The sequence below is a fragment of the Phlebotomus argentipes genome, unplaced genomic scaffold (genome assembly GCF_947086385.1).
Source record: "Phlebotomus argentipes unplaced genomic scaffold, Phlebotomus argentipes genome assembly contig_15, whole genome shotgun sequence".
Taxonomy (NCBI): Eukaryota; Metazoa; Arthropoda; class Insecta; order Diptera; family Psychodidae; genus Phlebotomus; species Phlebotomus argentipes.
In genome coordinates, this window is record NW_026776181.1 from 6,767,085 (window position 1) to 6,793,559 (window position 26,475).

At 48.9% G+C, this 26,475-nt stretch overlaps 6 protein-coding genes across 6 annotated transcripts; 2 read left to right on the forward strand and 4 right to left on the reverse strand.

The window, feature by feature from the left end:
• Positions 1-649: 649 nt before the first annotated feature.
• Positions 650-7,704, reverse strand: LOC132262569 (protein lava lamp-like). Its single transcript, XM_059761867.1, has 4 exons — positions 7,517-7,704; positions 7,298-7,439; positions 1,114-7,180; positions 650-996 (listed from the first exon to the last, which is right to left on the reverse strand). Exons 1-4 carry the CDS (start codon positions 7,583-7,585, stop codon positions 894-896), a joined length of 6,381 nt encoding a protein of 2,126 aa, XP_059617850.1. The 5' UTR covers positions 7,586-7,704; the 3' UTR covers positions 650-893.
• Positions 7,705-8,117: 413 nt separating this feature from the next.
• On the reverse strand, positions 8,118-9,270 carry LOC132262573 (GDP-fucose transporter 1). Its single transcript, XM_059761872.1, has 2 exons — positions 9,166-9,270; positions 8,118-9,108 (listed from the first exon to the last, which is right to left on the reverse strand). Exons 1-2 carry the CDS (start codon positions 9,240-9,242, stop codon positions 8,175-8,177), a joined length of 1,011 nt encoding a protein of 336 aa, XP_059617855.1. The 5' UTR covers positions 9,243-9,270; the 3' UTR covers positions 8,118-8,174.
• A 297-nt stretch (positions 9,271-9,567) lies between these two features.
• On the forward strand, positions 9,568-10,992 carry LOC132262572 (nuclear pore complex protein Nup50). The gene is made up of 2 exons (XM_059761871.1): positions 9,568-9,681; positions 9,779-10,992. The coding sequence occupies exon 2, from the start codon at positions 9,780-9,782 to the stop codon at positions 10,899-10,901; it is 1,122 nt and encodes a 373-aa protein (XP_059617854.1). The 5' UTR covers positions 9,568-9,681; position 9,779; the 3' UTR covers positions 10,902-10,992.
• LOC132262571 (vacuolar protein sorting-associated protein 53 homolog) lies at positions 10,917-13,776 on the reverse strand. Its single transcript, XM_059761870.1, has 2 exons — positions 12,826-13,776; positions 10,917-12,770 (listed from the first exon to the last, which is right to left on the reverse strand). The coding sequence occupies exons 1-2, from the start codon at positions 13,622-13,624 to the stop codon at positions 10,996-10,998; spliced, it is 2,574 nt and encodes an 857-aa protein (XP_059617853.1). The 5' UTR covers positions 13,625-13,776; the 3' UTR covers positions 10,917-10,995.
• A 32-nt stretch (positions 13,777-13,808) lies between these two features.
• LOC132262570 (protein wings apart-like) lies at positions 13,809-21,054 on the reverse strand. The gene is made up of 7 exons (XM_059761868.1): positions 20,361-21,054; positions 19,723-20,303; positions 16,578-18,054; positions 15,080-16,505; positions 14,917-15,020; positions 14,668-14,858; positions 13,809-14,598 (listed from the first exon to the last, which is right to left on the reverse strand). Exons 1-7 carry the CDS (start codon positions 20,524-20,526, stop codon positions 14,416-14,418), a joined length of 4,128 nt encoding a protein of 1,375 aa, XP_059617851.1. The 5' UTR covers positions 20,527-21,054; the 3' UTR covers positions 13,809-14,415.
• A 620-nt stretch (positions 21,055-21,674) lies between these two features.
• LOC132262293 (uncharacterized) lies at positions 21,675-24,486 on the forward strand. The gene is made up of 5 exons (XM_059761518.1): positions 21,675-21,857; positions 21,913-22,050; positions 23,873-23,996; positions 24,064-24,223; positions 24,318-24,486. The coding sequence occupies exons 1-5, from the start codon at positions 21,765-21,767 to the stop codon at positions 24,445-24,447; spliced, it is 645 nt and encodes a 214-aa protein (XP_059617501.1). The 5' UTR covers positions 21,675-21,764; the 3' UTR covers positions 24,448-24,486.
• The last annotated feature ends 1,989 nt before the right edge of the window (positions 24,487-26,475 follow it).

A 26,475-nucleotide genomic window follows, 5' to 3' on the forward strand; every position in this document is an offset into this window, starting at 1 on the left:
AAGTCAAAGTACATAACTGAACATCGTATGATTGTGAAATAAGAGAACTCTCTAGAGCTTAGGAGAAAGAAAAATTCTCATTCATGATTTCATTACATTATCTTCGATAGTGAATTGATATGGAAATAGCATTCTTTCCTGTTTTCCCAACTCTTTATACTTTACGACTTGACTCATTTTGAATATGAAGGCAAAATCTTAAATTAAGAGATTAAATAAGGTGCTTTATGACTTATCAAATAATTCCTATATTTCTAATTAAATTATTTGCTCAAGACATTAAACGTAAAAATGGGAGAAAATACAAAAAAACCAACACTGTAAAATTCAGAAGTGGAGAATTTCGTTGCGACACGACTACAGCAAAATCGCATGCAACCAAAGTGTGTCTCTGATAGCTTTTAGCACAATTATCAAGAATATTTTTCTGCAATCAATTCCTCTTCGCGTGTTTGGTATCAAGATTCCCTGCGAAATAAACTTCCAGGAAAATGACATTTTCCAACTCCTTCATGGCCAACTCCAGTATCACCAATTTCGCCATCAGCTCGGTGTCCATTTCGCGGGCACATTTCTCTATCCGCGCAATCAGTGCTGAAGCCTCAAAATACAATATGATCTCACCACGAGTGTGATTAAACAGCAGAAATACGACGTCTACACATGTATTTTGAAAATAAGTCCCCTCGGAACAGAGTTAAAAATCTGCTCACTGCATACAAAAAAAATTCGAACCCAGTTCTCACACACACTGTACGATCGGTAGTTATTTTGTAAATTCACTAGTATATTATGCTCTCCTCTCCTCTCCGCGAAGATACCACATTGTCGCCTCTCACCCACGTCCGCACGTCGCAAATGCATTTTCCCATGAAATCCGCTGCGTCGCTGATTTACTTGCTACTCCAGAACCACGACATTTGCTTGTGCCTCTGTTGTCGCTCTTCGTGGAAACTCTTATCTCTGGCATGACTTACGGATTGCAGCTCGGAAATTCTAAAAGAGATACAGACGAAAAAAAAGTTGGAAATTATAATTTTGCAATAGGCAAAAAAAACCATTAGGAAATATGCAGGCAAGAGTGATTTGCCAATAAGTTTAACATGGAATTACTTCTCTGACAAGTGACTTCCCCCGTCGGTCGATGCACCGCCGCTGGCCACAGGACTCCCTTCGGGCGATGAGGCGCTCTTCATCCCCTCAACCTGTCGGATGGCACTGGACAGCTTCAGCTGGAGTGTGTCCCTCTCCTCGAGCAGCCGTGTCAACTCCAGCGTCAACTCTTCACACCTCATGTCCCGCTGGTGAAGGGCGTAGAGCGCCATATCCAGATCAGTTCGCGGTGGAATTTCTCCCGATGCCGCCGGAGGCGTCTTGATGATCTTCGGCTGCACCAGAGCCATATTGCTCGTGGCTGAGTGCCCAAAGGGATCCAACTGTGCCGACAGAGCCGCGTATTCAGCACTCCTGATGGCCAATTGCTCCTTCAGTGTCACCAATTCCAACTCCTGACTCTCCAGAGCATTCTGCATGTTAGCCATCATCTCCGCTATGCCCGCGGGCACGTGTTCCGGGGCCAGTTCTGGGGTTTCCTCCTTCGGCTGCGCTTCCTGAACACTGGTGGTCTGCTGAGTTTGCTGAAATTGTTCAATTTGTTGCCTGAAAGCTTCCTCACGCGCAGCAAAGTCCGCTTCAACCGTGGCCAAGTGAGCCTTCCAACTCTCCGCAATACTGTTTCCACGCTCCTCCAGAGCCTGCTGCCAACGTCTGTTTGTCTCCTGCGCTGCCGCTTCCCTGGCCACCTTCTCCTGTCGCAACGCCTCCAATTCCGCCGTCAATTCATCCAGAGACTGCGCCTGCTCCGCCGAGGCTCCGAGCTTTTTAGTCAGAATATTTCTCTCCTCCTGCAATTGCTGCACCAGCTTATGCATTTCCTGCAACTTAGCTGATTCAGGCGACTTCCCAGCATTTTGCGTGATCAATTTCATGTGCTCTGTTGTCAATCTATCCAAAAGATCTTTGATTTTAGACGATTCAATCCGGAATTGATCAATTTGCTTTATAAAGTTATCAGCTTCGCGCTCCATCCGGCAAATCCGTTCGGTGAGCTGATTGATATGCTCTTCCTTCGACAACAATTGAATTTCCAGAGCCCTCATCTCCCTGTTGACCTCCCCCATGTCCTCCTCATCGTCCACACGATTCCAGCCATCGTTCTGCTTCTTCTCCAATACCTGAATATGCACAGTGAGCTCTCTGATCTGATCTCTGTACATTTCTATCTGAGCATCTTGATCCTCCTTCATGTCTGTCATCTTTTCATTGGTTGTTATGAGGAGATCCACCTTCTTGGCCATTATTTCCACTTCAGTTGTCATCTGCTTCCGCTCAGCCGCCAATGTCGTCTCCAAATACCTCACTTGCTCCTTCAGCTCCTCCTGAATAGTCAGATCTAAATCCAGACTCGATCGACTTGATCTCTCCAAATTCTCACACTTGCTTCGATACTCCTTCAACTTCTTCAGCATCTTCTCCGACCTCTGTCGCGATTGCGTGATTTCGTTCTTCAGACAGTCCCTCTCATCCTCAAGATAGCGAATTCTGTCCTCACATATTTGCATCTTCAAGTAGATATCAGATGACTGCGAGTGAAGAGATGGCGGCGCCATCGCTCGATTCTGATGCTCCTGCTCCAGTGCGGCCTCTTCAGCATTCCAGCCCCATCCCTCCTCTTCCTGGCCTCCGCCCAAGTCCACCACCGCCGCCTCGGGTTTGGGATGGCACAGGTAAGCAGTCTTGGGAATTATAAGCTCTTCTACAACAGCAGCCTTGCCCTCGTAATCATCCTTCTGGTTTGCCGCCGGGGGTTGAGGAATTGTCGCCTGGTCGAAGAAATCGGCGGAACCAGTGATTTCGGCAAAGAATTTAGCACCAATAAATGACGGAATGTTTTGGGAAATCTCATCCACTACTTCTATCTGCTCCTTTTCAATAACCTCTGGTTCAGGAATGGCCGGAGTCTTCTTTTTCTTCGTCTTAACAGCCTCAAGAACCTGCGGTTCAGGAATAACCAGAGACTTCTTCAATCTGGTCTTAACAGCTTCCAGATTCTCCTTTTCCACACTGACTTTATCCAGTTCACAAGCATCTGGAGGTTTCATCGCACCCGCCTCAGCTTCTAGATTTTCCACACTGACTTTATCCGGTTCAGCAGCAGCTTGAGTTTTCATCGTGGCCACATCAGCTTCCAGATTCTCTTTCTCCACCATGACTTTATCCAGAAGACTCTTCAAGGAATTCACTTCGCTCTCATGTGTCATCCTCAGCGCTTGATTTTCCTGCCGCAAATTCTCAATCTCCGTCTGATCCTGCACCACTTGCATCCTGAGCTCCTGCGTCTCCAGCTGATCATGAGTCAGAGTTTCATTCTGCATCTTTGCCCAGGAATAATCACGCTCCAAATCGTTTCGGATTTGCTCCAGAGAATTAACATTCTCTCTCAAATTCATTATTTCATCCTGAAGTTCCGAATTTGCATCTTTGGTTCTCTCCAGAGATTCCTGGAGGCTCTTTTTCTCAGCCTCCATTTTCTGCAACTGATTACTGGACTCCACCTCCAAATCATCAAGTTCTTGACCTTTCTCACGCACCTTCCGCTCGAAATCCTCCTGGACTTTTCGCATTTCCACCTTTTGGCTCTCAATCTGTTGACTCAGGAAGTTATACTCACTCTCCTGCATCTCCGCCTTCTTGCACGCTTCCGCCTTCTCCTGATCCAGCATCTGCAGGCGATTCTCAAGCGCCGCCCTTTCGACTTTCAACTCCGCAATCGCATCCATGAGTTCCATCTTCTCAGCGTGTGTGTTTTGCAGCTTCTCAGCAATGATTTCATCATTGGCAGACAACGTGGCCAGTCTCTGCAGAAGTTTATCCTCATTCTCGCTGAACTCCTCCTGACTCTGTCTGAGCTGGTCGCCCAAGATGTTGTTCTTCTTCTCCAGGGAATTCCTCCGGGCCTCGATGAAGCTGATACCTTCCTCCAATTTGTCAATCCTAAGACTCAGGCTGGCATTTTCACTCTCCTTGTCCTCGATGTACATGAGATGCTCTGTTATTTTAGCCTCCAAGGAACTTATTTTCTCTTGGTAACGTTGTTCCTCCTCATTGAAGGCTTCCTGTGCTTGTTTAGCATGTTCCTGGTAAGTCATGTGCGTTTCCTCCAACACCTTCTTCAACTTCTCAATCTCCTCCTTCAAGGAATCGATATTTTGACACGATTGGCGAAGACTTTCAATCTCTGCTTGAAGCATTAGCACCATATTCTCCTTCTCCTTGGCAATGTTCTCCCATTTTTCCACCTCATGAGGCTGAGCAAGACTTCCATGAAGCTCCTGAATCATCTTCTCTCTGGCCACCACTTCATTCTGCAGCGACTGAATCTGTCTGGACAGATCGACATCCTGACTCTGATGAACTTGACGCATCCGCTCAATGTCCACAGACAAATTCTCGAGCATCACTTTCAAATTCTCCTTCTCACCATTCGCGTCCGCCAACTTCTGCGCACACTCCTCGTAATCCTTCCTCACAGCATCGGTTTCCTCACTCCTCTTGATCACCTCAGCCTCCAGATCTGTGCACTGTTGCGTCTTCTTCTTCAGATTGGCCGCAAACTTCTTCAGCTTCTCCAACTGCTCACGCCTCTTCACCTCCGAATCCATCAGCTTATCCTCGAGCTCCTGAATCCTCTTCTCCAGCCCAATCTTCACGTCATCCGTCGCATTCGCCACCCGCGCATTGTTCTGCTCCACCTCACCCAACTGCCTCCTCAGTTGGTCAATCAATCTCTTCAACTGATCACTGCCATGCGTACTCTGATGCAGCTGATCCGCAGTGGTCTTCTGCAAATCCCTCAAGTAAGTTATTTCGTCATCTTTGTCCAAAATCTGCGAATTCTTCTCCTCCAAGGACGCATAGAGATCCATAATTTGGCGGTTGACAGTGTCAATTGTGTCATTCTTCAGAGACACTTCCATCTCCAGGAATGCTATTCTGTCCGTCTTGTCAGTCCCGTCGGAGCCTTGCTCCTCGAGCGTGCCCAACATGTTCTCCAGCTTGGCCAATTTCTCTCTGAGACCGCCATTCTCCACAGACAGATTATGATTTTCATCCAACTTTCCATTGAACTCCGATCGCAGCAGCTGAAGCTGATTCTCCACATTCTCCACACTTAACTGCGAAGTCTTCAAGAAATTCTCCAGTTCCGCTGTCTTCTCACGCAACGCATCACGCTCAGATTCCGCCTCCTTCAGCTGCTTCTCCAGCTCATCAATCTTCTCAACGTATTGCTGATGCATTTCCTGGCGCTCACTCGTGAACATCTCAATCTTATTCATCAACTCCGAACTCTCCTCCCTCAACTTCATCAGACTGTCACTCAACTCCTCACCAATCAATCCCGTCTCTTGCTGCTCCATCTCCAGTTGCTCCTGCTGCGTGAGGTTCTCCACAATCTCCAGCGACTCCACTGAACTCACATTCTTAATACTCAACTTGTCGATCTTCTCCAGCAATTCCTGCTTCTCCACATTCAACTGCTCCAGCTTCACAACCAGCTCCTGCTTCTCCTCGTCCAGCTTCCCCATTTTCGCCCTCAACTCCTCATTCTTCTCAATTAAGCTCTCAACTTCGCGCACGAGCGACTCCTTATCCGCCGCATACTGCTCTATTGTCTCCTCCAGCTCGATGCTGTTGATCTGGGAGGACACACTGATGCCCATGGCGGGCTCTGTCCTCACCGGAGCCGTCTTCAAAGCATCCAGCTCATCCCTAACTTTTCCCATTTGGTCCACCAGATCGATCTTCTGCTCCTCGAGCAGCTGAATAGCCGCCACTTGATTTTGGCAAGTCGTCTCCAATGTCTTCAACTTCTTAGAAGCCTCAGCATCGTCCAACGCCAGTGATTGTCCCTCGCCAGCTTGGCTGACATTCTCCTTGAGACGCTCATTCTCCTCAGACAACTGCAGCACCTTCTGATGAACATCTGACATCTTCTTGAAACCCTCAACTTGCTTCTGCAATTGCTTCATCTTCAGCTTCATTTTTATCTGACTCTTGTTTGCCTCATCAAGCTGAGCTTTGAGTTTCGCCGCCTCTTGATCCTCTGCTTCGCCTTTGTCGCTGGCGAAGAGAGGTTTAGGCCCCGTTGCCTTTACCTTCTCCTGCAGCACTGAGAAGTTTGCCGCCAGGACATTGCATTCGACGGTTTTCTGCATCAGTGACTCCTCCAGCTGGTGGATCTTCTCCTCATTGGCACGAAATTTGGCCAGAAACTCCTCAGACGACTGACCACTGTCATCACTAGGCAAAAGAGCGTGCAATCGCTCAATTTCCTCCTCCATCTGCTTAATTTTCGCCTGTAAATTCGTTACATTTTCACCCTCTGCAGACAATTCCGCATTTTTCACGGTCAAATCATATCTTGTGGTCTCCAGAATGTCGGTCACCTCCTGTAGATTGGCAACCTCTGCGACTTTCTCCTCCAGCTGACTCCGCAATTCGGCAATTTCCCCATTCAACTGATTCTCCTTCTCCACGAAAGCCTCCTGCATCTTGAACATCTCCTGTTTCGTGTCCTCCAGCATGTTCACCGTGGAATGCGTCTTCTGCGACAGACTCTCACTCATCAGCGTCACCGCCTGCGTCCTGGCGTCAATCACGCTCTCCTTCTCGCGCAGATTCTCCTCCAGATCCAGAATCCTGTGCTGCAGCTGCTGAATCTCGCCCGTGTGATTGCAACTCGTGTGCGTGGCATTCTCCCTGTACTTCTCCACCTCCGTCTCGAGGCTCCGGATCTTCCGGCGCAATTCCGCCTCGACCGAATGTGCCGGAGTGTCCGGTCGACTGGGTGTTGGCGCCAATATGGACAGATCCCCCATGGATCTGCCCAATTCCGTGCTTCTCTCCAGCGATTGCTGGGTCGTGTCGAATTTCGCCTTCAGCTGCGTCACCATCTCCTCGATGTCTCGCTTGCTGCTCTCGCGCTCCGCCATCCGCTGCCGATTCTCCTCCATCTGCCGTCGCAGCAGCTGAATCTTCTCGCTGCCCGGCGTCTCGGAGCGCGACTGCGGACGCGTACTCACCACCTCTTGGCTCTCCTCGATCATTGGGCAGTCGAGAGCTGCTGAGAAACCAAGAAAAAAAAGTACCAAGTTATGCTATATGCTCTCATAATGCGGAATTTCCATTGCACATCTATGAAAAGTAGCAGACAACAAAGGCAGTGAATTCAGCGTACCTTGACTCGTATTTGTTGCTTTGGACTTCAGGTGGGACAGACGTTGAGCAATGTTTTTCACTTTCTCCTTCGCGTGAGCTGCCTTTTTGCCTTGGGCCACCTCCGATTGCCTCACCAACTCCTTCAGTGCAGCAATTTTCGCCTGCAAGGATACCAGACAAAACCCAGACAGTCTGGGTGAGGTCCCGGGAAAATTGATTGACAGCTTTTTTTTTTTACCTGCTGCGCCGACAAGTTTTCCTGGAGACTGTTGAGCTCCGACGAACTATCTCCCGTCTCACTAGACATCTTCACGCACTCCCACGCAAATCTACATACAAGAGACAGCAGAAGTGGAAGCAAAAGGTAGGAAGAAGGTGAGATTTTCTGATAGAAAATAAGAGTTTTCTCGCATCGTTTTGCCAACACGTAGCGAGAGTGAAAAACTTGCACGGAAAAGTGACAGAAAAGCACGACGTCATCTCGTCTTCGACAAACTTCAGGGCGTCGAGCTTAAGCTCTCGATTGGGCATTGTTGCGTTTGAATTCAACGGATATTTCTGTGCTTTTCGGTCGCCAATAGAAAAGAACGTCAATCTCTGTGCTTGAGAATTTTCCTTTTTCTCGGTGGAAAAATCGCCAGAAGACTTCCAATCCGAATTCTCTTTGACTTCAGAGAGAATTTTTGACAATTCTTTGCGTTCTCACGATACAGAAATTAAAGAATCGACTTTTGACCCCTTTTTCGTCAATTTGAATAGACAAAAAAAAACCCTGGGAATTTGAGAGAAAATCAAGCATATAAATCAGCAGTGGAAGCAACAAAGAGATTCTCTTCTATGCCTATAGTTTAATCGGTTAGAGCTTACATGGTATCTCGTGGTGAAGATCACCTGCGTCACACTTTCTGGGCAGCCTCTGCCTCTTGGAATTTGACCTGCATCTCGCGCTGCTTGAACCACGCGTACAGAGCGCTCGCCTTCAGGACGACAATGTTCGAGAGCCACCAGGAGAAGGACTTTGTTTCGCTGTAGATCTCCGTGGCGATCACAGTCTGCACGCACGCTTTGGCGGTGCCGGAGATGTTGTGCGTGAGCGGAGACGTCACCTTGATCTGCAGCGCGGTGACGTAGCCGATGGCGAAGCCACAGACGCCACTGACGCCCAGCGCCAGCCAGAACCACAACTCCCCGAGGTATTTGTACGACATCACGGTGGGAATCTCGCCGGCGACGAGGATGAGCGGCAGGAAGATGACGGTCGAGTAGACGTTGTTGTAGTAGCTGAGCAGCCATACTTCCTGGTTCACGAATACCAGCGTCTTCTTCGTGTAGATGGAGTACAGCGAGAGCGCCAGGGAGCCCACGACGCCGTAGATCGTGCCGATTAGGGAGAAGGAGTCTGTGAGACTCTCCTGATCCACGCCCAGCCAGAAACCGGCAATTATCACCACGCAGCAGAGGATGCAGCGACCGCTCGTTTTCTGCTGCAGCAGCACGAAGCTGAACACCACGTTGAAGACGGTGGTCAGGGATCTGCCCACGTAGTAGAAAGCCACTCCCACGTACTTCAGGCACAGGTTGTTCGTGGAGATCATGAGCGTGAAGAGCAGCGACAGCGGCAGGACGCTCTTCACTGTGGTCCAGTCGAGGGGATTTCCCTCCGGGAAGTGGACGCCCTTGGGGAATACCTTCGACAGCCGGCTGAGGCTGAAACAGATGCCGGCCGAGACAACGCACTGCGACCACGTGATAAAGAGCGGTGCGTCCAGGCTGAAGAAGTCACTGCTCAGCAGGGATTTGTTGATAAACACCGTCACCATCGAAATCACCCTGGAAAGAAGGAGGATTCCAACACTGACCACTTCGAGATTCGCACGCAAAACTCACCAATAGGACAACACGACCACAGTGATGTGGACGTACTCCTTCAGAGGAGCGACCTTCCCTTCCAGCGGCTGATACATTGTGCCGGATGCGCCAGGTGTCTTATCACTGAAGCACAATCAGAAAGCACACAACAGAATTGCAGAGGAACGACTTCTTTTCCGGAGATGCACGCAATTTCATGACCCCAAATTGGGTCATTATTCAGACACGTTGCCGAAACAGACACTGACTGTTCAAGTGCCCGGAATTTAACAACTTTGAGGCGTCTGGAGAAAGTATTTCTTTCTCTCCTGTTTGTTCAAGTGTGTTTTGATGATTGTTTCCTGATGATGATGATTGTTTTGAAAGTTTCACGAAATTTTCAATCATCGCACTCCGAAAGCCTCCCGGAAAACGTGTTGTCAGCGTGAAATTGCGTGCCTGTGACAAAACAAGCCCCGGGAAAAGTATTTTAGACGAAAAGGCGTGAAAATACGCGACAGAAAAGAAAAATCATCACCAAAAATCAATAAGCAAGTAAGTGAAAACATTTTTCACATGAAATTCTGCCATTCCAGTGATTTACAGCTCAGCAGAAGCAACAAATCGCTTGATAACCTCACAATTTTTGCAGGATGAATGCGAAAAGGAAGAACTTGGGTGAGTTGAACAGCGACAACTGGGACGATGAGGATGCTCCGGAGGATCGAGGGGTGTTCAGGAAGGCGCCCGAGGACGAACTGAAGAGCCGCGTGATAAGGACAGCCCGTAGACGTGTTGCTCCGGCAACAGAATCTAAGGATGCTCCGCCACCGGGAATCTTCAGTGGATTTGCGGGATTCTCAAAAACAGCCTCCGTGCCAGTTGTAGCCAATTCGCCCTTCTCCCTGCTCAGCAAAACCACAAGCTCACCAGCTGTTGCAAATGATCCGCCCAAGACTAGTGAAGACAAGAAGTCGTCGGAGGATTCCACTAGCGAGTATCACAAGAAGCTGATTGACCTGAACAAGTCCTTGCTGGAGTGGATCAAGAGCAAGATCGAGAAGAATCCCGTCGTCATTCTCAGCCCAATCTTCGATGACTACGAGAAGCACCTGAAGGAGATCAAGAGCAGCGAAAAGACGACAATTCCAGCAGCTTCGGGCGCCGCTCTCAAGGGCTTCAGCTTCTCTGCTGCGACTCCCAGTACATCCGCCCTGAGTGGATTCTCCAGCACGACACCGGCCACGACCTCGGTCTTCGGCGGAAACTCCCTGACGGCCAGTGCGAGCACAGGATTCTCCTTCGGCGCCACGAAGCCCTTCACATTTGGCAACGTGACGAAGCCCACGGACGCGCCGGAGAGCGAGTCGAAGGCTGACGATGAGGATGGCGAGGAGGAGAGTGACGAGCCGCCAAAGGTGTCCTTCACGCCCGTCGTCGAGGAGGACAGCGTCTTCTCGAAACGCTGCAAGGTGTACATCAAGGGCGACAGCGGCTACAAGGAGCGCGGCATCGGGACACTCTTCCTCAAGTCCGTGAACGAGGGCAAGAAGATCCAGATGATCGTGCGCGCCGACACGAGCCTGGGCAATGTTCTGGTCAATCTCATGCTCAACAAGCGCATCCCGGTGAACATTCTGGGCAAGAACAACGTCATGCTGGTTTGCGTGCCGAATGCGGACTTCGATAAGCCCGTCTCGATGCTGCTCAAGGTGAAGAATGCCGACGAGGCGGAGGAAGTCAAGGCGGCCATCGAGAAATACGCCACGGACTGAACATCGTGTTTTACATAAATTTTAACAGAAAAATTCCCCCAAAATTGCTGTATAAATATATCTTGCAGGACGAAGAAATACATTGAAAAGAAAACTAGTTGGGCAGGCGCTTCTTTATCAACTTCTCCAGCTTCTTGATGCGTCCCTTGTCGCCCTCCGGACTGTCCAGCAGCTTCGCGGCCACGCTGGACGCCGACACGGCGTCCAGGGCGAGCGAGAGATTCTCCTTGGGCGCCGTGCGCTTGAACAGCTCCGCCAGCTGCGCCTGATCCACACGCCGCATGCCCTTCATGTCGAGAATCTTGTGGAATTCCACGAGCGTGCTGTCGGGCAGGAGCTTGAGGAACTGCTCCGTGAAGACGCTGGCCGGAATGACGGGCGCCATCACGACTTTGATAATCATCTCCGCTTTGGTCATGCCCTTGATGACGATCTTCGTGAAGCTGGCCGGCGCCTTGCGGTTCACCTGCGACCCAATCGACGGCAAGTCCAGCAGCACCGTCTTGAGACTGTGCGTGTCCAGGAGCAGCTGCTCGCAGCCCAGCACATTGCTCTCTTGGACGCTCGTCAGGCGGCACTTGTACAGGTGATTGATGTACTTCGGGATGAAGGAGTTGACGAACTTGTGGCAGAACTGGATGTAATACTTTCGCGATGTGGCCAGGTTGTCCCGGATGGTTGGAATGGTGAGCTTGAAGTGGCCAATGATGGAGTTGACGAAACTACTCTGATCGCCCACATTGCTGATCGTCTGCCACTGAATCTTGCTCATGACAATCAGCGCCGGCTCGCAGCCGGTCTCCAAGTCCTGCACCAGCAGCTGAATGCAGTTGGAGATGATGCGATGGTAGACGTCCTTCTCCTCGCCCAGATCGATCTTCTCGCTGTACGTCGCATCCACCTTCTCCCGCAGCTTGTCCTCCAGCTGCTGCACCGTCTCCAGACAGTACTCCGCCGTGGTGAGGATGCAGCAGATCGTGGTGATCTCCTCCCGGGTGAAGCGCGGCGCCTCGCCCTCCTTCAGGAAGCTGTGAATCACCTGTCCGGCCGCCGTGGAGAGATTCTGCAGATCGCGCGTCAGAAGCGACATGCTGGTGCTGATGGAGGAAGGCGTGTAGGACGCCGTGAGCTTTGGAATGCGACTCTCCAGGATCTTGGCGGCGTACTCCCTTAAGTATTTCTTGAACACCATCGCCAGGTCGTACATGGGCTTCCCATTGCTCAGCTGTACGCACTGCACCATGCACTTCTTGTAGAATACAAACAGATCCGCACAGCTGGGCAGCACCGTCGTCCTGGACACGGGATCCAGAGGCGCCTTGGCCTGCACGAACTGCTCAATCAACTCCGCCAGGTTCTTGTCAATGCTGTCCGTGTAGATGTCCAGGTAGGGCTTGAAGCACGACCCAATGAGATCCGAGAACGGCGACGCTACAGCCTTCACCACGCCCTCCTCCGTCTCACTCTGCGCCGGCGATTCCGCGGCGCTCTTCACTTCCTGCACCGGGAGGGGCTTGACTGGCGTCGGTGGACTCTTGCCGGGCGCGTCTTGCAGCGTGACGCCGGTGAATCTCTTCGCCAGCAGCGCCTCGAAGGCAGTCGTCTTACCGATGGCGTACAGCAGCAGCTTCACATCCATCTCCACGCGTCGTCGCGCCATCAGCTTGGAGAGCTGCTCGTGCGTCGTGTGGCAGAATTGCACGGTGATCCGCTCAGAGACTTCCCAGTCCAGCGGGAAGATCTTCCCGAACTTGTCCTCGAAGTCCAGCAAGTGTCGCTTGATCCAGGCATAACGCTTGTCTATCTTGTCCAGCCACGCGATGTCCTGATTCTCGTGGAACAGCTGAACGTACTCCTGCAGCTGGAGATCTGCAAAGAAAAGGCGGTCAGTGAGACACAATGTGGGGTGAAGAAGTTCACTCACTGATGAACCACTTGAGTAGTTCCCTCTTGACTTTGGGCTCCAGCACAGACACCACTTTGCAGGCGTCCGCCAGCTGCGACAGGCTCATCTTCACCACATTCTGCTGCCCAGGCGTGAACACATTCTTGAAGTCCTCCGTGATTTGCGTGGCCAACTCGGCGTGAATCTGCGACACCTTGTCCGACAGCGTCTTGATGTGCGCCACTTCCGTGTACTGCTGGAAGTGCAGATTCACCTCCGTGATGGCCTGCAGTGGGTTCAGCACCTCGCCGTACAGCCGCTTCTCCGCCAGCTTCGTCAGACTCTCCACGCCGCCCACCAGCATGTGCAGATGATTGAGCGTCGTGATGGCCGAGGTGAGATTCTTCTTGGCCGAGTCCAGTTGCTTGATGTCGCGCGTGATCTCCTTCACCATGTCCTCCGTCTTCTCGGCGCGCGTCTTGATCTCCGTGATCTGCCCCGACAGCTGCATGATGGTCCGCTGGGCGTCCTCCAGCGCCTTCTTCCCGTCCTGCCCAGTGTTCGTCTGGCCGCGCACGACACTCCGGATGTTGTCATCGATCACGCTCACTTCGCACTCCATCTTGGCGATGACATCGTCAATGTTGGAGAGCGACTGCTCGTTGGGGAACAGCTGGTTGATGTAATCCGTGGGATTGAAGTCCGGCTGGTCCAGCGGACTGGCGCCCGGATTCTGCAGCACCTGATCGATCGCCGCCTGCACATCGCTGGTCAGCACAATTGTGGCGATCCTATTCTCTCCCTGGCCACCATCGAAGTCATCCTGACCACCCAACATCGCCGCCAATGAGGAGGAAGAGCCCCAAAACTGCTGAATTGCTGCGACAGAGACACTTCGATGATGTGTTTTGTGAGGTTAGAATCTCTCTCTGATGAGCTGTCAAAAATTATCCCTAAATTTTCCGAAGTCTCCGGAAATTTGTAATTCAAATGAAATCAAGGATCAAAAGACAAATTCACTCTACAGTTGGTCCAAATATTTTTATTTTCTCATTTCACCTTTCTCACAATATTTCCTTAATTAAATTTTATACAGGTAACATTGAATATATTTCAATTTGTATCTCGATTCAAGTGTATAATATTGGGAAATCTTAATTTAATTTATAAGGGTGAAAAGTGTGATTTAAATGGTGACGAGGGAAAATAAGTCGATGGAGAAGCTAAACAATGCAAAATTTATTAAACCTACCTTTTTATTCTGGTCTGAATGTTATTCAATAATATATTCTACCATTAATTACATCTCCTCGGGATTATTAATCATTTTGAATTCAGAGATACACAATTTTTTTCTTCTATTGAGGAAGATTTAATTAAAAGGACCGAAGAGGAATCAAACGTACAACGACTTAAGCGATTATTCATTCAATTTACCTAATAAATATAGTATCTAAATATTCATTCATGTCAATATCATTTTGCTGTGTCCTTTGACGTTGTCCTTGCGACTTTTGATCCTACACTTTGCAATAATAATTTGTCTAGTTACGCATTCACACACTCTCGCTCGTTCAATGGGAGTAAAATGGAGGGTTCGCGGGGATGGGATCAGCTCACACACTCACTCTATCTTGTACTGTATTGAGAAGAGCCATAAGAATAGACAAAACCTCCCGGAGCACCAGCGCGTGAGATTGAAGCCGACGACGAGACAGCGTCTTGGTGGCCGCCGGAATGTGAATCGCACTTCTGCAAGTAGTCAATGATTCCCTTTGTCCACTTTATGTGCGCCACCACTGATGCTTCAGACTGCGAAGAAAGGAATGAAAATCAATTTCTCTCCCTATTTTGCACACTCTTTTCTTAAGCAACACTCACGCTGGCAGTGAGATTCATAAAGTTGTAATACTTCTCGAGAACCTTCACCATATCATCGAATGTCGCCTCCTTCAAGTACGGCCGGATCTTCTTCTGATTCTCCTCATTGTCCATCACCAGATGTCCGAGCAACAGACACACATAGCTCGCCAGCATTGTGTGCTCCATGTGATGACCAGCCTTTTGCAGCACTGCGGAGAGAATCAGCAAGTTAGCGATAATATCTCGACAGACAATTTCCACACTTACACTTTGTTACAGTCTCTTCGACCTCCTCTTGGGACGTCTTGTGCTTCTTCTCGTTCTTCTTGGGATTCGAATCCAGGAGATCATCTGTCTTCTGCTCAGCCAATCTGAAAGAAATCTCCAGTCAGCAAACTGCACTCTCCACCGCATCACCTCAATCCCTCACCTGGCCATCTCTTCGCACTTGTAGAAGAACTCCACGAGAGCCTTGATGGCGGGCACCTTTGCGAATTGACTGCCAAAGTCCGACAGTGCGTTCGCCTCCATTATCACCGCCCGATTGGCCTTCGTGTGCATGGTGAGATTGATGAGGAGCAGCAGCACGAGGATGCTCAGCTCGAAGATGCACTTCTCAGGCACATAATTGGGCGCCTGCAGCAACAGATGGAGACTCGTGTCGAAGAGACCCTCCTTCTCGCCCAGAAACACCGCCCCCACGGCGCGATCGTTGAACGGATGCGTGAGATTGATGAGTACTTTGAGCGTGGGCACCAACGCCTCGCGAATCACCACGCCCGGATTCTCCTTCGACGTCTGGTCATTTGTGGGATACAGAGCGATCTCGCGATCGCACAGTTTGTACAACTTCACGAGTGTCTCAATGGCATGGCCATTGCGATACTCCAGGATGTAGCTTTGATTTTGCTCATTCATCTCCATCACGTTCTCCAGCACTCTCAGGCATCGCTCGATTTTGCGCAACTTGTCCAGCAGAGCATCCGTCCAGCCCACGACGTAGTCCGAAATCTGACGGCAACATTCGCAGATCGTGTTGATAATGTGCTCCAGGCCGCCAAGATTGCGCAACTCCTCCTTGAACCACTCGCCGGCACGCTTCGACGTCAGACTGAGCAGCGTCTCCATGGCCAGCGTTCCCACCGTGATGTTGTCCAGGTTCAAGTGCGGCGCCTTGCCATGGCTCTTCACCTCCTCACACAGCTCGCGCACCTTCTGCTTGTTCCGCTGCAGTTGCTGCAAACTCAGTCCCGCATCGTCCAACGCATCCGCATGACTCACGTCAGACTCCAACAGACTCAGCATCAACTCCAGTGAATCCCTGTCCAGGTCCATATTCAGATTGTCCTGCGACAGCACAAACATAATGGTCGCCGTGCAGAGACCCAAACTCTGATCCTTCGTGGCATCGCGCAGTGCCTTGAAGAACTTCGCAACTGTGCCGTGAGCCCGTACGTGCATCCTGAAGCCCGGCGTCATGCACTTGGATGACAGCTGAATCGCTGACAAGCATCGCGTGGACAGCGGATTGTGCGGCTGCAGGGCATCCAAGATGTACTCCACATCGTCATCCATCTCCTGAAACTCCCCAATCTCCTGAATCTGATGCGCCTTCTTCACATTCCTCACGCGCGTGTAGTACTTCTCCAGCTGCACCTCCTGCTCACGCGAGAAGCTCATCACACTCTCCCGATCGCCTCCACTGTCCGTGGGCTTCGGCAGGCGCGTCATACTCGAGCTGCTGCCCTCCAAACTGAACTCATCCACATGTGGCGCCTTTGCGGTATCAATTGACGAGTTGCCCTTGCTGTCGTCATCCCACTTGTGCTTGTACACGTGTCGCTTCTTTGCCGCATCTGAAAAACAGACACACACACAAACACGTGAGCCAGTTTATCACACAACGCTCCTCCTATGCAGAGACTCACCGGCATCAGTCACGAGAGCTCGACTCTTGAAGATGCTTCCCTTCTTCTTTGAAATCAGAAGCTTCACACTCGGCTTCTCCGAACTGTTCTCATCCACATTCCTGTCGCTATCCTCCACTTCACTGCTCTTGTCTCGCATCTCCAGAGACTCCTGCGACGCCTCGCTGTTCACCTCCTTCTGTCCATATCGCCCTCGTCGATACTTCGCGCGCGGCTTCCCGTCGCCCGCCGCCTCAGGATCCGCCGCCACTTCGGCAGACGCATTGGTCACAGCACTGTCCGCCACCTGTTCCTTAGCACTGTCCTCGTCCTTCTGAGAATTCTCCGGTTGCTTTGGCTCCTCTTCCGCCACTGCACTCTCACTCATCTGCTCATCCACCTTCGCGCCGCGTCTCTTGCGCGTGTAACTCCGCGTCGGCGGCGCCTTTGCTGGCTGACTCTTTGGAATATTCCCGTTGTTGTTGTTCCTGGTCACACGCCCCACGGACGCCTCCTTGACAGCGGGCGGCGGTGTGGGCTCCTTCACCTCTTCCTGAGTGGATTTCATGGCTCTCCGCGTGACACGGCGATTCGCCACAGGCTTCGCTGGTGACTTCTTCGGCGCTGGCGCTCTCTTCTCCTCAACAGCCTTCACAGTGTCCGTCTCATCCACTTCCGAGCACTCAGAAATGGCATTCAGACGCACATTAATCTCCGACGGCGGCGCAACGAGTGAACTATGCTGCGATGTGTCAATATCACTCGTGCCGTCACTAGACTCTCTCCTCCGGATGACACAAGTCTCCTCCAGCGGCAATCCACCGATTGCCACAGGCGTTGGCGTGTTGTTCGACGACACGCTGCCGAGAATGGAGCTCTGAGAGTCAAAATCCCTGTCAGATGGCGACGCCAGAGTCCTGTACAGTTCGTAATTGTCACTGCCAGGCAGAGGAGATGTTCCGGGTTTCTTCGCCGGCGGCAGCAAGAGAGCCGCTTTTGACGGCGAAGCACTCGGCGCGATGAGTTCCTGATTCCTCTTCGACGCTCTTGTCGCCCTTGTCGCTCTAGTCACTCTCACTTGAGGCGCCTTCGCTGGAATTGGCTTCTCTTCTGGCTTCACTGCCTTCTTCCGGCCCCTCGTGGGCTTTGTGACCTCCTTTTCTGGCTTCTCCGGCTTCTCGGGCTTCTCAGGCTTCTCAGGCGCTAAATTGGTACTGTTGATGAAACCTTTGTTGCCGTCTGTGCGTATTTTGATCTTCAAACAGTCTGCCTCCTCGTCAGCGCGCTTCGGAGTGCTTTCTTGCACCTGAACAGTCGCAGCAGGTGTCGATTGCTCCGACAGCACCGCCAACAATTCCGCCGTGGACGAGAGAGCGCCAACAGTCTCGCCAATCGTGGCCGTCGACACTGGCGGTGGCAGCAAATTCTGCGGTGGAGCTGAATAAGTCGGTGAATTGTTCACTTCATCGCTATCCGTGCTCACCAATCTCGACGTTCCCTGCAAAGACACCACAAAAGCCGCCCGTCAGAATGAGTCCTTCAGCGAAAGTGGTTGCATTTAGAAGAGGGAAAAAAAGGTCAAAATCCATTTATTGATTTTGTGAAGCAGTAAAAGGAGGGCATCATTTCCGTCACTTTTCTCTCCCTTCTGTGCCCAATTTATGGTGTTTACATGCGTAGGGCGACCCATATTTTGCTGTAACGACCTGAATTTATTAATTTTAAATTGATAATAAATTCCAAGGCAAATTGAGCGAGCAAAAAACCGATTTAATGTGTTTTTAAAGTGTCCTGGAAGAGTAGAATATCTTTGTTTACTCTCGTGTCTAGACAAATATTTTCCCTATTTTGAGATGAGAGAAGAGAAACTCAACGTGAAAGATTTAGGGGTCGTTGCAACTTCACAGATTTAACATTTCTATTAGTAAAAAACTTACGAATTTTCGTTGCAACTTTATGCATTTCAATACTTTTTATTAATGTCCGCCAAGCGACTGCTAGTGTAAATATTACATAGCAGTTTCACGAATTCATCATTTTGACAACTTGTCTAAAATGCTATGAAAATAAAGTTGCAACGACCCTTTAGTGAAGAGTAATTGGATAAATCACGGAAGAAGCTTCACTAAAATCGATACACCATCGAATTATACGAGTTGGCGCCCTATTTCATGCTCTTCATAGTGTCTTATTAAATCTGCTCTGACCTACTTTGCTCCTATTAATCATTGCTCAATGCAAATAACAGTTTACTTAGTGTTTGTTCATTGAGAAAAGCCACAACAGGCACTTTTGAGATAATAACAATTAATCTCTCCCCTAAGAAAATGTGACTTATTCAGCACTTCTTCGCACTCTTCCTGCTCATCTTCTCAAGCGTCTAAACATGAAGATCACGTCGGTGGAAGAGTGCGGAGTGAAATCCATCGATAGCGATATCCAGAGCCTCTCTTATCTCTGACGACTATTCCGGAAAGTCAAGAAGCAGGCACAAAACCACTGAGCGATAAGATACTGGCCACAATTTGCTCTCTCTCTTTCTGCCTCTCGTTCGCCAAGCAAGCACAAATCATCGAATCATTTTTCCTTCACGACTCTGTGACAAATTTCCACTCAATAGAAAGACCACGAAGAGGTGGCAGAAGTGAGAAAAAGAGTGACTGCAATTGATACGACACAGATTTCTCAATTTCTCCTCAGTCAAATTCTCGCCTTGGCTTCCCCACAGTGTGGAGGCAAACATGGGAAAAGCCATATTCCCAATCGGCCACTTTTCACTGACTATAGCGAAACCGAGAGCGCCCCACTCAGCGCACTTACAGGCACTTGAACACCACCAAATTCCTCCACATTCTATGCTCAGCAGGCACTTTCTCCAGCACTATGCGTTACTAAGTGTCTTTGGTTGTACTTTGGAGTTTGGTTGGAAAGTGAAAATGAGGTGAAAATGCGGAAAAAATGCTGATAAAACAAGAAAAGAACGAAGCGAAGAAAAACTAAATGTTTTGACAGACACAACGCCAACTTCACGCGGGATTTATCAATGCCCACTTTTCTCCGTTCCGAAACGTCGTGTGGGCATTGTTGCCGGTGGCGCGCAAATGCCGCACGACAAGTCCCCAGATGTCGTGGGACGCGAGGGAATTCCAACAGTGTGAGAAATTACCTTAGAGATCCTGAGGACGATGGGCGGGTGATCGCCTGGCGGGGCTTTGGGCGGACTAGAAGCCTCGCCAACCGGATACTTTGGCCGCTCAGGCGTCGGACTGCGACTGGTGGTCTCGCTGTAGTTCACCACCTTCCGATTCCTGGCCAAGTAGCGCTTGCTGGGCACCGCCGTGGCGGCCTTTGAGTAGCCCTCTTTGCTCTTGGGCGCCTTCTTCTCCTGCTCCTCCACAATTGCTTTCGGTTTCTTTGTACTTTTGGTGGGTTTCTTCTTCACCGGCTTCTCACCCTCAAGCTTCGGCTTCCGCGGCCTTCCGGGGCCCTTCGCCGGCTGCCCCTCCGACGAGGTGGTGGCCTGGGCGAAGGACGGCGGCTGGGCGCAGTCCATTGAGGGCGAAGTCTGCGGTGATTGAATGAGAAAAGGCTCCGCTGGCACAGCATTGCGACTCTTAAAGAACTTCTTCGGTTTCGGCGCCTCAATGTTGGGCGCATTCTGATTCAGCTGGGGCTCCTGAGTGGGCGATATGTAGGCTGACGGCGAGGCCTCCTGCTTTGGGCTGTACTGCGAGAATCCGCTGCGTCCTGAAACCAAAATAAACTCAATTACCAGGCGATCTCTCAGCAAATCTACAATCTTACCGTATATCGAGACCCCGCGCATGGAGGTGAAGCTCGTGACGCCCCATTTTCCCACTGTTCCCGCCGACCGCGCGGCTGTGGGGCGATTTGTGTTCTCCTTCTCCTTGAGCAGGGAATCTATGGGAACGGCAAAACCCTGATTGCGACTCTTGCTCCAGCGCGACATGATCCGACACTTCACTCTCCCGCCTGGGCGTCTACACACTGTCTCTCCGGGTAGTCAAAACACCGCCCGGAAGTGGGGCGAAAAGACGCCCGAAGAGAATAATAAAAATATTTTGGGAAATTTTCCCACACCACTTCCCTCGGCCAGCCGCACACGGAAAAAAAACCCCAATTTCCGTCTCTTGCACTGCTTTTCCACACGCGCAGCCACGCAAAAAATGCGTTGGGGGCCGTCCACTATGCAAATATCATGCAATCCGGCCACAATTGTTGGGAAACAATTGATTATTTATCGAAAATTGCCCGAGAGACGCACTTTGACAGTTTGCATATGCGAACAAAGTCACCAGCACTCTTTTCTCCCATTGCTGCCAGCAAATTACACGTTTAATGTGCTCTATGGGTGCACTTTGTGGCGTGTTTGCACTTTTTGCACGATTTTCCGGGCGAATTTTCACGAAAATATCAATAAATTAAAAACTCTCCACCAAACCCTTCTTCCTCCTCTTCGAGCCAGACAGAGACGACTATAGGGTGTGGAGGAGAGACAAAATATAGTGGGGGTGTCAGATGGAAAATATCCCGTGCGATCTGCGCCATCTGGGGAAATACCCAAGACACCGCAAGAGCGCGAATAAACTCAAGAAATTGAAGAATCTTTTAGGAAATTGCGATTAAATGCTCTCAAGTGAAGTAGAACAATAGAAGGGGTGTACAGCATTCAGGGAAATGTTAATATTTAATTCAGGCTTTTTTTTAAACATTATTTTGCCCAGAAAAAGTAACTTTATTGCATTTCCAGGTTCTGTGATTGATTTAAGATCAAGCATTTTCCGAAGACAACACTAAAAATCAGGACAGAAGTCAGGTCTGAAGCTCAAAAACACGATATGAAGGATTGGAAATGAATGGAAAAATCCAAAATAAATTTGATTTACCTCAAGAACAGTTCAATTTCTCAGCAAATCCCTTGTGTTGCCGAAGAGGTGAAAAAGCGCCTCTGGACACTGTGAGTTCCCTTGAGATTCGCTCCACTGTTGAATATATCACCAACATCCGGGCTGCAAACGAGATAATATTTCACTCACACAGAGCGAGAGGGAGCGAAAAAAGGCAAAACTCTATTAAATTATGATAATCGTCATAGTTGAGAACGTCAATTGGAACAAAAGAGATTTTTCCGTGGCGCAAAAAGTGATTTTCTCTCTGCCAGTTTTGAGGCGGATCGTAAATTGTGTGATGGCGAATCTCCGGCTCTTTTTCATCCTGCTGCTCCTCACGGCGCTCGTGCACGGAGTTTATCGGGTGAGGCGACGCGAGAGATGCCCAAAGGTGAGCAGACGGAGACGGTTCTCTGGCCGTCGCGACTGACACTCCTTCTCCGCAGGTGAAAGCCATGAGGAACTTCGAGCTGGCGCAGATGATGGGCTTCTGGAACGTCGTCCAGTACTTCGCCTCCACCGAGGAGGCGCCCGAGTACTCGTGCATGCGGAGCCTGTTCAGCTTCTCCTACGAAGATCTGACCGTGAGTGTTCCCAAAAAGCGTGCGCGCGCGCAAAAAGTGGAAAATCCCCATAGAATCCGCCAAACAATCACTCCAAATTTCCTTCCTCGCGGTGATAAATGACTCTTGCAGCGAGCGCAAAATTTCGCGCTTTGATCCGAACGAAGAGCTCAATTTTTGCCATGGGCTCTCAAAGTGGATCAAATTCTTCGGCCCGAACGTGCGTCAATTCATTCATTTTCTCCACAAAATCTCTCACCGCACACAATCAAGTGGGCAAAAATTATCGCAAAGCACTTCGCCATTGAGGCGTATTTAATTTTCCTCTTGTTGCGAGTCTTCTATTTGACTGGCTTTTTCACCTCTTCAATTCAGCAATTATGCTACACAATGTATTGCGCTGAAAATTAGAAATTCTCTTTTCAAAAGCACCTCGAGACGCAAAATAAAATACTTAACGAATAACACTGCGAGAAATGATTGAAACAATCGCAAAATCACATCTTAAGCTGGACGCTGGCGACAATTAAGCAGAGAATCTGATTAATCACTCGCCCAAGAGATGCTGGCAAATTGGATCTGAGGGAAAATTCTGCGCGATGATCGGCAAAAAGCAGCCCAGAAGAGTCTCAATCAAGTGATAATCGCGATCTTGAACTTGTCCAGCCTTCCATTCTGCACAGTGTAGCGCAGAGATCATGCAACAAAGCGATGCGGTGTCGACATTAAATGATTTACGCACTGCTCGGCTGCATTTTGTGCCATTATTCCTCCATGTGGTACAATTGCCGTGTACTTGTGCGCCGAATGAACTTGGCACATTGCACTTGTGACTGCTCCAGGAGAGAGTCAGCAGGTGACGATTAATTGTGCTGACGAGAACGTGCTGTGCAGCTCTTTTTGTGCCCAATTGCCACTTCTTCCCGCCAGAATTGGGTGCTCCCAATGAGACACAGAGGTGTGACAAAGAGTGTGCGCAATTCGCCACCGACCGCGGGACGCGATGTGTTTTGGGGTCTCTTCCGGAATTCGAGCTGTTCGCGTTGAGCGAAACCCGCTCTGTCTGTGAGCGCACAGAAAATCGACTAAAATGACATCAGGAGGCCAAATGTGATGAAATCTGACGAAGAAAATGGGGAATCGTGTTTATCGTGGCCGGCCGTCCACCGTCCGTCGTAAATGAACTTGTAGAGCTTAAACCTTTACCAGCCTATATCTCCGCTGTTTTTTCGCCGATTCTAATCATCTCTTCATTGAAAATACATCTTCCAACAACCTTTACTAGAACACACCCGCCATTATTTTGTGACGTCATTAATCACGCCGCCATATTGAAATTACTTTAAACGCCTGTATCTCAGCAAATTTGTTATGCATTTCGATAAAATTTCAGTATGTTTTAGTCCAGATCAGACGTCTCTGAAAAATAGGTCACAACTTTTCAACGATGCAATAGAACTGGAGTTATGGTGGTTCAAAGTTTCAATTTTGAATACGCTAATCGCCCAGAGTTCAGCCAAAAGCTAGCCTTGGCATTTGCTTATCACGTCCTTCGTTTTGTGCGCGCCCAAGAACGCAACTTTGGCGCACTTTGTGTGTGTCTGCTGAGTGTCTTTTTCCCGCTCTTGGCCATTTTCCCTCTCTGCACTCGGCAGTCTCATTCGCCGATGTCTGGCAAATACTTGACCTCCTTCCAGGCCGCGAGAGAAGAGAAAATTAACATAATCTGCGCGGTGTGTGTGCAAGAAATGCGAGAGAGAGAGAGAGAGAGAATGGGAGGAAGAAGTTGGTGGATGATGAAATTTTGCAATGCTGTCGATTGACTCTATGTGCTGGCAATTAGGTGACAATGAACTTCACGTACATCTACGCGGATGATCCACTGCATGAGGTGCAGCAGGGCAACATAACGTGGATTATACCCAATTTCGCAGCATCTGCTCACTGGGTGCACGCAGAAGACATTTGTAGGTTCGCTCTGCACGCCTTCAGATCCACTTCTCTAATGGTCTCTTCATGTCTCTTTGATTGCAGATGAAGGAATTTACAACACTTACATAATTGACACTGATTACAAGTCATGGGCGCTGATAATGCACTGCGCGGAGAAGACAAAAGACCCACCGAGATACCTGTCGGCGCTGCTGCTGTCACGAGAGAAGCATCTTGGGATCAATGTGATTAATTTCCTCAGGTAAACTCCATCGGCAGACTCTGCCATTCCACTTCCCAGCCGACGCTAGACAATGAAATTAATTTCAATTTCTTGCCTCTGCGCACTGTTCCAGGGAGAAACTGCCGAGGTACGACATTGATATCTCTTTCATGTTCCCAATTGAGCAGGGGAAATGTGACGAAAGTGGCTCCAAATCAACGGGACTTGGTGTTAAGCAACCGATGAAAGTAATCCACAAATAAGTCCGCTTCTTCGTTAATTCGCTCATTTGCACTGTGTACCAAATCTTTTGGCTGAATTCCTTCGCCAAGTGCGCGCATTAAAGCTATGCGATACTCATGTGTTCTCCAGTAATTGATCCCTCATTCAGCATTCTCAACTTTCTTCGCTAGACTTTTTTCTCGCGCCTTTTCTCCTCTCCATCTCGTGAGTCACTTGCAGAAAGCGCTTCAATTGATTCGGCTCAATTGTCCAGCTTGCGAAATATTGTGAGCTTGAATTCTAGAAGCTTTTGCAATGCAAATTGTAGAAATATTTTACCACTTCCGACCACAATATCTCAGAAATTCCAACTGATAATTCAGTTGAAAGCAATTTATGTATTTTGATGTATAAAAAAGAAGAGGGATTTTTCCTCATCATGATGCACTAGACTCTACTTTACAATCTTATTATATCAATTAAAATGAATCATAAATAGTTCAATTTAGAGTGAAAAGCTGCACTGAATAAATTGCCATTCATTAAGCACTTGCTCAAAATCAAATTTATGCTCATACAGTGAAGTGCCCGTTAATTTTTCAACTCTCTAATTTTAATTTTTATATTCTGATTTATCATTGTAATTCAATGGACTTCTGGAGCTTGTAGAGAAAAGCACAAGATAAAGTGATCATTTGTGTTTTGTTTCTCAATTATTCGGGTCATTTGCATGTGGAGTCAAATGTTAGCACGAAACAGGAATCAATTGCAGCTTCTTTGGCGGTAGATCGCGAGAGGCGCGCAAATTCAAATTCGATTATCTTCCTTTGGCACAAAGTGCGCCTCTAGAAAGAATACAAGTGCGGAGAAACCTGAGAGTCGCAAATTGTGACAGGATTATTAATCACTTTTCGCACCAAGTGAGATTAACCATTAATACTGGTCAAATGAGTGTGTGTGTGTGTGCAATTTTGTGGTGATTATAGACATTCCAGAAGACTGATTTTCTTCCGTTGACATTGTAAAATTATACCCACGATGATGTTGGGTTTTTTTCCCCTCTGCGCATGAGAGCCAAACTCACTCTCATGATGTTTATCAGTTGAAAAATACAAAGTTCGATTGATTCTGGTGCAAAAGACACAGTTGAGCAGAATCTTTTCTGGGCTAACAACTTCCGTTTTGACCGGCTTCATGAGACCCGCAAAACAGTGGAGAAAAAAATTCACACAACACCAAAATTCCTAATGAGGCAGATTGATATTCTGCTCTCGGAATTGGTTTAAGTATCATCACAAGAGATCTGCCTTAAATCTGGTGGATCTCTAGCTTGTGTCTTTTATCAGAATTTTATGTGTTTGGCCTTTTATTGGTCCGATTGAATCGCATCTTGGACACTCGTGGTCGTTACGTTTGGGAGCTAATTTACGCATAGTTGCCGGAAAATTGTGTCAATTGACGATGATGAAACACATCCAAGGAGGAATTTTCTGCCACCATAAAAATCTCCCAGCAACAAATTGATGTGGTTCAGCAATTAATTGATGAGCGATGCACATAAAAATCTCATGCCTATAAATTCAAGCCTTTTTACCATCGCAACAAACACAGAAACCGAGTCAGAATTATTGCGGTTTTTGCTATGCAGACCAATCTCAGGTGGTTGTATACAAAAGAAGAGGAAGATTAATGTGTGTCACAGTGAAAAGTGATGGGACACCTCAAGAAGCGAAGCAACACAATGTTGAAATTCTTTCTTTCTCTCACTCTTTCCCCATCAGAGTCCGAAAGCTCAGCACCGTCGAATGTGTGGCACAAGGAGTGACCAATTGGGATGGGAAGAGAGAGGTGTTCATACCAAAATCACAGATTCTTAGCATGTTTTTACCCCCGAATGCGCTGAAAAATCTATTTAGCTAGTAAAATCTCTTGTCCCTCAGTTGAACGGATGATTTGAATAAAGACAACAATTGAGAATTTCCCCCAAAGCTCATTGTGATATCAATAATCACATCGCAAAGCTCGCCGGAAGAGCACTAAGATTGAGTCTTAATTGAGAAAGTATTCCA

Coding starts and splice junctions, on each gene's coding strand:
- LOC132262569 (XM_059761867.1), bottom strand. CDS start 7,585: ATGTCTAGTGAGACGGGAGATAGTTCGTCGGAGCTCAACAGTCTCCAG. Junction 7,440..7,516: donor AAAACTTGTCGGCGCAGCAG/GTAAAAAAAAAA, acceptor GTATCCTTGCAG/GCGAAAATTGCTGCACTGAA. Junction 7,181..7,297: donor AGCAACAAATACGAGTCAAG/GTACGCTGAATT, acceptor GTTTCTCAGCAG/CTCTCGACTGCCCAATGATC.
- LOC132262573 (XM_059761872.1), bottom strand. CDS start 9,242: ATGTATCAGCCGCTGGAAGGGAAGGTCGCTCCTCTGAAGGAGTACGTC. Junction 9,109..9,165: donor GTGGTCGTGTTGTCCTATTG/GTGAGTTTTGCG, acceptor CCTTCTTTCCAG/GGTGATTTCGATGGTGACGG.
- LOC132262572 (XM_059761871.1), top strand. CDS start 9,780: ATGAATGCGAAAAGGAAGAACTTGGGTGAGTTGAACAGCGACAACTGG.
- LOC132262571 (XM_059761870.1), bottom strand. CDS start 13,624: ATGTTGGGTGGTCAGGATGACTTCGATGGTGGCCAGGGAGAGAATAGG. Junction 12,771..12,825: donor ACTACTCAAGTGGTTCATCA/GTGAGTGAACTT, acceptor TTTTCTTTGCAG/ATCTCCAGCTGCAGGAGTAC.
- LOC132262570 (XM_059761868.1), bottom strand. CDS start 20,526: ATGTCGCGCTGGAGCAAGAGTCGCAATCAGGGTTTTGCCGTTCCCATA. Junction 16,506..16,577: donor AGCTCTCGTGACTGATGCCG/GTGAGTCTCTGC, acceptor TCTGTTTTTCAG/ATGCGGCAAAGAAGCGACAC. Junction 15,021..15,079: donor AAGTGCGAAGAGATGGCCAG/GTGAGGGATTGA, acceptor GATTTCTTTCAG/ATTGGCTGAGCAGAAGACAG.
- LOC132262293 (XM_059761518.1), top strand. CDS start 21,765: ATGGCGAATCTCCGGCTCTTTTTCATCCTGCTGCTCCTCACGGCGCTC. Junction 21,858..21,912: donor GACGCGAGAGATGCCCAAAG/GTGAGCAGACGG, acceptor CCTTCTCCGCAG/GTGAAAGCCATGAGGAACTT. Junction 23,997..24,063: donor GGTGCACGCAGAAGACATTT/GTAGGTTCGCTC, acceptor CTTTGATTGCAG/ATGAAGGAATTTACAACACT.